Here is a 12,540-nt window from a genome sequence, read left to right on the forward strand (position 1 = left end):
CTGAGAATGTACGTCTGGAGTACAGCATTGCGTGATAGTGAAACATGGACTGTGGGAAAACCGGAACAGAAGCGAATCAAAGGATTTGAGATATGGTGCTACAGACGAATTTGAAAATTAGGTGGACTGATATGGTAAGGAATGAGGAGGTTCTGTGCAGAATCGGAGAGAAAAGGAATATGTGGAAAACACTGATAAGGAGAAGGGACAGGATGATAGGATATCTGTTCGGACATGAGGGAATGACTATCATGATACTAGAGGGAGCTGTAGAAGACAAAAACTGTAGAGGAAGGCAGAGATTGGAATACATCCAGCAAATAATAGAGGACGTAGGTTACAACTGCTACTCTGAGATGAAGAGGTTAGCACAGGAGAGGAATTCGTGGTGGGCCGCATCAAACCAGTCAGAAGACTGATGACCCAAAAAACGGCATCCACAGTGAAATTATGCACGGCCCATTTTCGTGAAACCATGCTCGGTACATTCGCAGAAAGTAACTCTCCGATTGAAATCGTTACCATGCAGCTCCTGTGTCAGTGCAGATGGTACGGATGAAACTTGAGATCCTGTACTGCAACTTGTATATATGTAAAGCTGATACCAGTGACTGCAGCAACGTCTCATAAGCTGACAAGAGGTTTGTGGTGTATTGCAGCTAAAACAAACACCTCCGTATCCTTACATCTTCCTGCTCTTCGTCAGCTACTGCTGAAATCTTCCCAAAATACTTATTTCCCGAAGCCGTTGTTCAGCGTGTACGAACGTAATGGCTGCCAGAGCCCTTCGACCTAAATATCTCATTGCATACACCATGGCTGCTTCATTGGCTTTTGCCGGCATTCGCCGAGCATCAGCAACATGTCAGTGTACTCATTGGATGTATATGTCATCGTTATTCGATGTCAGTATCCGCGGCGCACTGAACCCCGTTTGTTTGTTGCTAGCTCTCAAAGTAAACATGTTAGAAATGGGATTTAAACTGATTTGTACAAAGCTGGTTTAAATAGGCCAGATACATGATAAAAGAAACTAGTGTTTCTAAAAAAATTGTATCTCGTTGCTGTAGCTCTGTGAAAAATAAGCTTATCAAAAAGAAAATAATACAGAATTCAAAAAGTGATCGGTTTACTAAAACACTCAAAATACCTTCCGACATAATAAGAAATCAAAATTCACATTTACACTGATGTAATGCGCTTGTAAATAGGAATGTATCAGTACTGCACAATTCATTTAATAATTAACTGTTCAGTACGAAATTAAAAACAATTTTTGTGATTATTAGTGACTCCCTTGAACGTGACTTGCAGAGTAAAGTTTTTCAAAGGAGGGATTAATATTAGAACCAGACACTCTGAGTTCTTTTTCTAAGTGTAGCTGAGATTTGTATTTTGTCTTCAAAGCAACCAACGCAGAAAATTCGCTATCGCAAAGATAGGATGTTGAAAATGGTAATAGTATACGAAATGCTGTAGTTTTCAGAACAGAAAACTCAACAGTCCCCTCTGTCCAAAATTAATAGGTATTTCTTCTTGAATTGCCTTTTGATTTCGCCACTAGCCGTGAAGTCTATGAAGACTTCTTCGGCAATTGAGAGACCTACGGAAGTACATTCGCGCGCTACTTGTAATACGTGATAGAGAGCCATCAATTCTGGTTTTGTCGTGTAGCGGATTGGTATTGTGAAATAGCGATAAATTTCCTCAAAATACGTATTGTGATCTTAGGTGGAAAAGGATGGGGGGGGGGGGGGGGGGAGAGCGATGAAGATTATTACTGAAAATAGGTCGCAAATACTGAAAGACTGAGAAACGCATTGGATACACCATTGTTTCATCACATGGCTGAAATTTCGTGTCCTCTACGACGGAGATCGTTCGGTTAGCACATAAAATTAAACCACTAGTTAGTTGCAGGAAAACTGATTCGACATAAAAAAAGAGTATTAAGTTTCTACCGTTGTTACAAAACGACAGTTCTCATATTCGCTGTAAATCTACCAGGACAACAGTAGTTAATATATTTGTCCTTTCTACAAAAAGCCGGTGGAAGACATTCACATATGAAAAATTCTAATATTTTTCATTTATGTAGTTCAATGCCGTGAGAAACGAATACACAAAAATAACGAACTAAGAATTTTATGTAACAATTTGTACAAAATATTTATGAAAACTACTGGACGATACAACTAAAGGTCAATACGAAACAATGGACTTCATAATGCAGTTTTATAAAGAACTCGTAGTTTCGGTTTCTATGGCCTTGTTGTCAAACGCCATTTCTTCTTTCTTGGCTGCACCCCTAGCCCAAGATTGTCTCTCTGCGGAACCAAAGACACCGTAAACCAGTGTTCCCAACAGGTAGACACCGCTTGTAATGAAGAACACCGTCCGCCACTCCTCTGGATCCTAAAATACACATACGTTTAGAATTACTGTTGTTATTCAAAGTATAAGGCAACCGCTAAATACGTAACTTCTGTATGTAACCACTTACCTTATTTTTGACAATGAAACCTGTGAGGGGAGGGCTCACCATTCCCGGTATAGTAGCGACTGTCTGTGAGAGGCCCATTAGGACTCCAGCGTACTGCGGCGCCATATCCAGGTGGTTTACACTAAACATAAAGAATTAACTTTGTGTTGTTATGAAAATATACACCTCTGAACAACTAAATAAGGAGAAGGCTCTAATGTTGGAGGTATCGATATTGTCACATCTATGAATACAGCTGTTTATAGAGTGTCATGTGTTTGACGTTGCAGTACCTCGCGTTGCCTATCTGTGCGAGGTTCGTGGGCTGCACAGGGCGATACGCTGATCAGCCAAAACGTTATGACCACCGACGTAATGTCGATATAAACCAGTCCAGGCGATAGCAGCGTCATCCGGTGAGGAATGTTTGACAGCCAGACACACGCATGGTGCATGAAGCACCAGTGAGCGTGCGGTCTGTGAGTACAATGGGGAAGGCGCCCGAACTGTCTTAGTTTGACCGAGGGCAGATTGTGATGGCACGGTGGCTCGGCATGAGCATTTCGGAAACTATCCGAGGAGTACAGTGCTGGGTATCTTCAATACATGGCGAAGTCAAGGTGAAACCACGTCCAGACGTCGTAGGGTTGGGAGGCCACCCCTCATTACCGATGTCGGACGGCGTACGCTGGGCAGACTGGTAAAACAGGACAGTCGGCGGACTGTGGCGGAACTAACATCAGACTTTAATGTTGTGCGTCTGAACACACAGTCCTCAGAACGCTCCTAACGATGGGCCACCACAGCCAAAGACCCATGCGTGTGCCAATGTTAACACCACGACATCAGCAACTACGACTGAAATGGGCACGTGACCATTGGAACTGGACGTTGGCGTATTGGCAGAGCGTTGCATGGTCTGATGAATCCCGGTATCTTCTTCAACATGCCGATTGGAGGACGCGAATCCGTCGACTTCAAGGGAACAGCTCTTTGACACTTGTAATGCGGGACAGAGACAAGCTGGTGCGATCACATTATGCTCTGAGGAACATTCACGTGGGCATCCATAGGTCCAGTGGAGTTCGTGCAAGGCATCATGACGGCCAAGGAGTATGGTTCACTGATTGTAGATCACTTTCTGCCGTTTATGACGATCATGTTTCCCGACAGCAGTGGCATTTTTCAGCAAGATAATGAAACATGTCAAAAGGCAGGTGTGTGGTGGAGTGGTTCAAGAAACACAGTGGAGAGTTTTAATCGATGTGCTGCCTCCCCTTCCCTCCCCCCCCCCCCTCACCCCAGTCACCAGAACGGAATTGAGTCGAACACATCTGGGTTTGATTGAACGTGGCGTCAGAGGTCATTGCCCCCCTTCACAAAAATTTACGGGAATTTGGTGACTTGTGTGTGCAGATGTGTCCTTCCAGTGACCTATCAAGGGCTCATTGCTTCCACGCCACGGGGTGTCGCTGCTGTTACCCATACCAAGGATGACATTTATCTATTAGACAGATTTATCTATTAGATAGGCGGTCATAATGTTCTGGCTGATTAGCGTATAATTATGATTAATGTGAGTTCTAGCAACTTCTTCACAGTCAGTCTACTTAACAATATCCATTTCGATAAAAAAATATTCAGCTTTCGTCCGTGAAGAACCCAACGAGCTAGAAATAATTTAAAAAGCTTCATTTTAAGGTCATTACCAGTTTCGTGCCATCATGCCTGCCTTCAGAAGCTAACTTTTTTTTAATTACAGTAATGTATTCATCAGCAACATGCCGTCCGCCCCTGCACTGCACAAGATTATTTCAGAATTTGGAGCCACTTCTTGCTTCGGTCCTTCTGGCATTTCAAACCGATGCACAAAGGGATGAAGTGCAACAGCACATGCATTCTAAACAAATCGCTGTAGCACATGAACACTTCGTAATTTGCAGTCTAAAAGGCCCCGTACACGGTCAGACTTATTTGAAGATTTCGCTCTTATCTATCCACGGATTTGTCAAATAAGGCCGCACATGATCTAACAAGTTTTTTCGTTTAACCTAACTTTTGAAGCAGTCACTGTTCGTGTAAGCTGTATTTTCACATGAACAGAAATGGTTAAAAGTTTTTTAACATTAACTCTGGCACTGTGTTTGAAGGAGAAGACGGAGAAGGAGAAAAAAAGACGCTGGTCCCGGCAATAGTTCAAAATTAGAGACAAAATATAAACATGAAAAGCTGTTAAAGGAAATGGTACACTCGGAACCTCATGGTTCGATCAACTTTCTCCAAATGGACACTGAAACTTTTAATAACTTGTTTAGAATCGCTGTACTTAACCCTCACACTGAAAAAGAAGACAAATATGTGAACATTTATTCTCTTCTACTTGGTCCTCTAATAGCAGTTCATTAAAATGCCACAACGTTGGAACACATTGCCTACATCTGTGGAAATACCGAAGACCTTTTTTTTTATTTTTTATTTATTGAATTCCCGTTTGTATGTTGTGCGTAGAATATTGATTTTCTTCTTGACGTTTTCCTGTTTAATATATGGCTGGGAAAGGGGCGACACCTCAACCATTTTGGTAACTGCCAGTGTTGTTTTGTTTTTATCCCTGATCGTAGTTCCCATAGTTGTGGAAACCCACGATACAGTGAGATAAATTATACTAAAAGCCTTTTTCGCCATACATGTGCGGCGAAACGTCAACACAAACAATGCTTGCCATCTTGTTTCCGTCAGTAAAAATTTCTCTCAAACGCGTCAAACACGCTGGGACATCTGAGAAACGTAGAAGAGTTTGCAAATTATTTGGTCCTGTGTGGAGGCGTAATTTTTGTTTCCAAGCACATGTCTGAGACTGCAGCAGATATAAAGCATATTGCGAAATGTTTCTATGGCAGAGTGGTTTCTTTACAACGTGTGCGCTATTTACGCTTCAACACATCGTGCATCAATTGAAAAGGCATATGGACCAAAGCAAGACAATAAGCCGTCCACTAGAACAAATGTATGTGTGTAGAACTCTTCGACTTCATACCATATCAAACACAGGCACATTACCATCCTTTGCTAAATACTCAAATACTTCTATATAGTGCCGGATGACACGGCAAGCTGCTGACCAATACATTATGGTAATTTAAAAAGAAATGATTGCCTACTTAAGATGTGCATTGTAGCTCTAAACCGGCACTGGCATTAAAAAAATGCTTTTTCAAAATACACTCTAAGACAAAAAACGACACACCACGAAGGAATTATCCGAATAGGACGGAGATCCGTAGATGTGATTTACACGCACAGACAAACAAATGATCGCAATTTCAGAAAACTCGGATGATTTTATTCAGGAGGCTGATCTTCACAACTTGAGCAAGTCAGTTTCGCTTTGGTCCGCCTCTGGCCCTTATGTAAGCAGTTATTCAACTTAGCATTGACTGAAAGAGTTGTTGGATGTGCTCTTGAGCGGTATCTTGCCAAATTCTATCCAATTGGCGCGTTAGGTCGTCAAAACACCAAGATGGTTGGCGGGCCCTGCGCATAATACTCCAGGCGTTTTCAGTTGGCGAGAGATCCGCTGACGTTGCTGGCCAAGGTATAGTTTGGCAATTAGAAGACAAGCAGTAGAAACTCTCGGAAGGACAACGAAACGGGGCGTAGAATATCGCTCTAATGGTGTCGTGGATGACAGCCGAAGGTTTCGTGCTATGAAAAGTAATGGCATCCCAGACCATTACTACTGTTCATCAGCGCGTAAGGCAGGCGACAGTCAACCTAGCATCCCATTGCTGTCTGTGGAGTCTTCAGAAACGTCTTCGGTGGTCATCGTGGCTCAGTTAGAAGCGGGACTCATCGCTGAAAACTATTCTACTCCAGTGAATGAGATTCCAGGCCGAAGACGTGTCTGGAGACGCGTTGGCCAGCCGTGGGGCACCAACCTGACTGTCGCCTTCTACGCGGTATGAAGGACAGGAGCGATGGTCTTCGGTACCATTTCTTTTCATAGCCCGTCATTTGGGGGGGGGGGGGGGGGGGCAAGAAAACAGTGCACAGAATATCACATACCTACCTTTGTGCTGTAAAGATAAGCCATCCTGGGCTTACATTTCAGCAAGACAATACCCATCCGCACACGGCGAGCCTTTCTACTGGTTGTCTTCATGCTTGCCAGACAAGCTGCCGGATCTCTCCCCAGCAGAGAACGTTTGGAGCCATCCATCTCGGTATTTTGTTGATCTAATACGCAAATTGGATTAAATTTGAGACGATATCCCTCAGGAGGACACTCAACAACTCTATCAACCTAAGCTAAGCCGCAAAACTGCTTGCATAAGAGCCAGAGGTGGACCAATGCATTGTTGACTTGCTCAATTTGTGAAGCTCTCTCTCTTGAATAAATCATCCAACTTTTTGAAATTGTAGTCATTTGTTTGTCTGAGTATTTGTGGCTGGTTACGTTCTTCACCAAGCAAACCTTAACGCCGTAGAGTCCACGAGAAATTCATGTGGTAGTAGTAGCAGCAGGCTTCTAAGGGACTCGATCTCACATGATTCCTCCAGATGCTCCTGTCTTGTGCTGCCTCTTGCCAGTTATTTATTCCCATTCTTTCGCATATGCAATCAATTTCATTCATGCCCCGAGATGGTTCCTTCATCTTTGGCATCAACTCAAAGTCACAAGGACTTAACTCCGGTGAGTATGGTGGATGGTACAGTACTTCCCAGTCCCATCGGTCGAACAGAGCAGCCACAGCTTCCGATGTATGCGCCCGCGCATTGTCGTGCAAAGTGATGGGTAGGTTGCGCAGAAAAAAAAATGGCTCTGAGCACTATGGTACTTAACATCTGAGGTCATCAGTCCCCTAGAACTTAGAACCACTTAAACCTAACTAACCTAAGGACATCACACTCATACATGCCCGAGGCAAGATTCGAACCTGCGACCATAGCGGTCGCGCGGTTCCAGACTGTAGCGCCTAGAACCGCTCGGTCACCACGGCCGATGGTTGCGCAGAAAGCGTCGCCGCTACTTTCATAAAGCTGGTCGCAGGTGATGCTCCAAAAACGAACAGTAATAAGACTTAAGTCCTTGTGAAATGGTTCAAATGGCTCTGAGCACTATGGGACTCAACTGCTGAGGTCATTAGTCCCCTAGAACTTAGAACTAGTTAAACCTAACTAACCTAAGGACATCACAAACATCCATGCCCGAGGCAGGATTCGAACCCGCGACCGTAGCGGTCTTGCGGTTCCAGAAAGTCCTTGTGACTTCGATTTGATTCCGAAGATGAAGGAACCACTTCATGGCATTCGCTTCGGAACTGTTCCAGAGATTCGACAGGTAGTAGACCGCTCCATACGCACCATCAACAGAGCAGGCTCTGCTAACGGTATACTATGCCTTCCACATCGCTGGCAACGGGTTCTACACAACGCTGGTGACTACTTTGAAGGATAGTAATAGGTGCAAACATGTAACTCTTTTGTATCGGTTGTGACTAGTAGTTGCCACTATTCTGAAGAGTTTTGTAACAACGTTACTGCTGTACAACAATTAATTGAAAAATGACGAGAATACGACAGATAGACTAATAACGCATTCATAGATTATGAAAAGGCTTTCAGTAATTGAACAGAAGCACTTTTTAGGGTATCGTGAAAAAACGAGGATATCCGAAACTTTCAATACAAGTAACAAAGAGTCTTTATCGGCACACAGAAATTGTAAGAAATACAGCGAAACGGAAGATGGGGCCAATGTACAGTCAGTTTCACATGAAATTGTACGGTCATAATTTTAAATGTAACGTCCGAAGCGACATCTCTGGTAGTGGTCTCGAATCTCTAATCTGTGCGCTTTTGCATAGTTTGTAGGTAAACAGTGAGACAGTTGAAAGTTTTGGTTCGTGGCTGGAGTTTAAAATGAGTACAAAATATCTGAAGCGTCACGAGGCAGTGATCCTAGTAAATCACCCAAAGGGGCCAAATCTTTCATATAGAGCTGCAGCTAAAACTCTTAGAAAGTCTAAGACATTCGTTGCGAAGTGGGTAAAACGATATTTAGAGGTTGGAAACGAGGATGATTTACCGTAGAGAGGGCTAAGGTGCCAAGCTATAACCGATAATGGCAGCGACTGGATTAACTATTATGTACTTGTGCAGTTAGTAATGACATGTATTTTCATGTAAACCTGTAAACCTGTATTTGTAATAGTGTCTTTTATTTCATACAGATAATGGCGTACACTTTTTTGTGGTACTGACTGTATCTCTGCAGAGGTGTGCGACGAAGATGTAGCCTCTCACCTGCTTTAAGCTTATAATTAAACGACGTTGTTAGACAGTGAAAACGGAAATAAAACAAGATGACAGCTAAATATTGGGACACATTCTTATTAGTACCCTGATATTTGCGGCGATCAAATAATTGCATGGAAGACAGTGACCTTGAGTTACAATTTTACAAAGTTTTGGTTACACCCATTCTAACGTATGGAACTGAATCTTGGACGTTAGCTAAGAAAGCCAAAGAAGAATTCAGTGGGATTTATTGAAATTTTTAAGGAAAAATCAAAAGATTTGCCTTCAGATGTCAAATATAAAACAACATTACAAGAAAAGAACTCGGTATATACTGTACAAATGAAACAATAAAACAAATAGAGCAATGAATAAAATGGAAACAAAATATTAACAGAATGGGGGAAAGCATATTAGTTAATCGTCAGTCAATTATAAAACGATGGGAATGAGGCATATAGGACGACCGAGGAACGGATGGCACAGTGAAAGCGGAAAAGACTGGGCAAGCCTGCTCCTTGAAGTTAAGAAGAAGAAGAAAAAGAAGAACTAAAAGACAAAGGTTAAGAGTATTGTGATTGTGTCAAATGAAAATAAAGCGTTACTAATTCAGACAATCGCGTTCTCCGACGACAAAGACATTTCATCCAGTCATAATCTACTGCCATGATACAAATGTGAGATTTAACTTCAGTTTGAAACGACTGTTCGTGCTCCAAGTCTAAGGGCCGTGAGGCAATGTGTAGTAAGATCAGGAAACGACGCTGTAAGAAGCCAACAAAATTTGACCTTGGGCTTCAAGAACGATTATTTCAGTTTACACTTTTATCAGTAACTGAACATTACTCTGGTAGTTATAATCTCGAAACTGCTGGAACCGTTTAGAATGGCGCGACGGAACATTTGAAACTGGTCCGAACTGGAGGAACCTTGCAATATCATTTTCGCCTGATAACCTCTCGTCTAATTCGTTCCCATAAGTGAACAATAATTTTTGACTCAGATGATTACGAGCATGTTTCGATGGTATGTCCCATTACGCCACAGAGGAAACTTTCGTCGTTCAGATACGCTGTATGGACATATTATGCGCCAACTCACCAAATGCCAGCCCACGAGAAAGCTCCAACCGCGACTGAGATGGTGAGGCACGCCATTATGGCGGAAATGCTACTAGCGTAGCTGGCCAGAACCATCGCCACAGTCTCTATGACGAAGGCACCGCATATGAAGATTTTCCGTACCTGAAAATAAAGCAGGTTCATAATTATGTTTCAGAAAATTTATAATCATTCGCGTGAAACAGTTGTCGGCACTCTGAAATTATCTGTGACACTGAGAAATGTTTACTAATTAAATTGAGAAGTGTAGAAACAATCTAAATCTCACTTTTCAATAGATATGTTTTTTTTATACTTTCTCCTTTCAACAATTAAATTCAGTATCTCCTGCGATATCCAGGGATTTCTTTTTGCCAGTTCGATCTTTTGTTGCCTTCACTATTTCATCTCCTTAATTTCCTACCTTTCCGCAGTTTCTTCAGTTTTAATGTACAGTTCGTAACCAATAAATTAAGGTCAGAGTCTACATTTGCCCCCGACTATTATATCAACAATATGAAACCTTGCAGTGTCTATGGGTCTCTTCCACGCGTACAACCTTCTTTCACGATACTTAAATCAGCCGTTAGCGATGGGTGAATTAGGCTCCGTGCAAAATTCTGCCAGATGGCTTTCTTTTTCATTCCTTTCTCCCGGACCCATATTAACCTACTATTTTTCCTTTTAATCCTCTTCGTATTACCGAATTCTAGTCCCCCACCACCATTAAATTTTCCTCTCTTTGAGCTACCTGAATAACTTCCTTGAGCTCATCATACATTTTTAAGTCTATTCATCGTCCGCTGAGCTAGTAGGCACATAAACTTGTTCTGCAGTTGTGGGTGTTGTCTTTGTACATATCACGACTACGAAAATGCGCTCACTATGCTGTTCATAGCAGACTGCTCGCATTGACATTTTCTTGTTTATTACAACACTTACACCTGCAGTACCCTTGCTTAATTTTGTGTAGATAACCCTTTTTCACTTGATCAGAAGTTCTGTTCTTCCACCTCGCTTCGCCAGTTCTCGCTATATCCAACTTCATGCTACCCATTTGTGTTTTTTAACGCCAATTTGTTTCTCCTGACAACATCCTTCTGAGTATTCCTTGCCTGGAGACCCGAATGGGGGACTATTTTATCTCCGTAGTATTTTGTCCCAGCGGATGCAATCACGATTAACCCATTCAGTATAACTGCTTCCCTCGGGAGAAATAATAGCTGTTTTCGCGTCACCATGAGCTGTCCGCAATTTCAAAGTAGCATATCTATGTTGGCTATCGTTACAAAGCCAGATTGATCAAAAAAATGGTTCAAATGGCTCCAAGCACTATGGGACTTAACATCTGAGGTCATCAGTCCCCTAGAACTTAGAACTACTTAAACCTAACTAACCTAAGGACATCACACACATCCATGCCCGAGGCAGGATTCGAACCTGCGACCGTTGCGGTCGCGCGGTTCCAGACTGTAGCGCCTAGAACCGATCGGCCACTCCTGCCGGCGCCAGATTAATCACTCATAAAGAATTTTTTCCTTACAAATACTGAAAAGGTTTCTGCCTCTCTATAGGAACAATATGTTGGTCTGGTCTCTGTACAGGCTTTCTTCCGTTGTGGTTGGACTCACGGCACGGCTGTCTGTACCGCTGAGGCTTTCAAACCGCCTCACCACAGCACGGTCCGGAGTACAAAGTAGTTACATCCTCCTTACTTCAGTATTTACTTCTCTCATCATCAACGGCATCATGGCAATGAATAGACTAGTTAGCCTGTTCTAGTGTCCGTCTTTTCTTGGTATTACATGGTCCCTCCATCCGGCACGTCGGTATTCCACGTTACTGATGTATTGTGACAGAGACGTTAAAATGCTGAAATCAAATGTGTGAATTACCTCTCTTCTTCATTAGCGTTCGCAATTGAGCCCTTAATATCGAAAGTTATATTGGAGGTTTATAAATGCTATAAGAATCTTCAAGCCACACTTTTTATGTTCTTCGATTAGTAGTTTCATGCGAAAACAACAAGCGAGTTTTCGCAGTGGGCTCGCATATGGGGGAACAGCAGTTCTAATCCCCGTCCGCCGGTCCAGATTCAAGTTTTCTGCTGTTTCCCTAAATTGCTTGAGACAGATAACTGGCTGGCTCCTCTGAAAAGGTCGCAGCAAGATTTCCTTCTCTGTTCTTCCCCGATTCCAACTCGTGCTCCGTCTGTAAAGGACTCGCTATCGACGGGATGTTAAAGCTTACTCTTCCTTTTCAACGTGAAAATTGCATCTATGCTTGATCTTTATAGCCTAAATACTATTTGCTCTCCTTTAAGAACAGCGTTCAGAATTTCAGCGCACAAGTTGCAGCCAGTGCCTAGAAGATTGAAGACTTATCCGCCTGCAGTTTTCGGGTTGCGTCCTATTCCTCTCCTGAGATGTCAGTCAATCATTATTCCCGTCTTCTTCCAGTATACGCTAAAATATGCAGCAGTCGATTGTGAAGTGCTGCCTCAAAGTACTTCAAAAGTTCGACGCTGGTACTGTTTGGTCTTGTTCTTTTACAGTTTCTAGTTTTTCTCCTGAGTACTTTTAGTTCTTTCGTCGTACCATCGGGGCTATAAAATCCGGTTGAAGGCAGCGTTCACACTGTCGCATTAGGATGAAACCA

The 12,540-nt window shown here is 42.7% G+C and overlaps 1 protein-coding gene across 1 annotated transcript in view; it reads right to left on the reverse strand.

The window, feature by feature from the left end:
• Positions 1 to 2,129: 2,129 nt before the first annotated feature.
• LOC126458264 (vesicular glutamate transporter 2-like) overlaps positions 2,130 to 12,540 on the reverse strand; it is a 175,961-nt gene continuing 165,550 nt past the window's right edge. Inside the window, exons 9-11 of the mRNA XM_050095188.1 lie at positions 9,884 to 10,026; positions 2,504 to 2,624; positions 2,130 to 2,415 (exon numbers count right to left, since the gene is read on the reverse strand). Of these exons, the coding sequence (XP_049951145.1) occupies positions 2,236 to 2,415; positions 2,504 to 2,624; positions 9,884 to 10,026 (444 nt within the window). The 3' untranslated portion in view covers positions 2,130 to 2,235. The remainder of the gene's footprint in view (positions 2,416 to 2,503; positions 2,625 to 9,883; positions 10,027 to 12,540) is intronic.

Source organism: Schistocerca serialis, chromosome 2 (assembly GCF_023864345.2).
Source record: "Schistocerca serialis cubense isolate TAMUIC-IGC-003099 chromosome 2, iqSchSeri2.2, whole genome shotgun sequence".
Classification (NCBI taxonomy): domain Eukaryota; kingdom Metazoa; phylum Arthropoda; class Insecta; order Orthoptera; family Acrididae; genus Schistocerca; species Schistocerca serialis.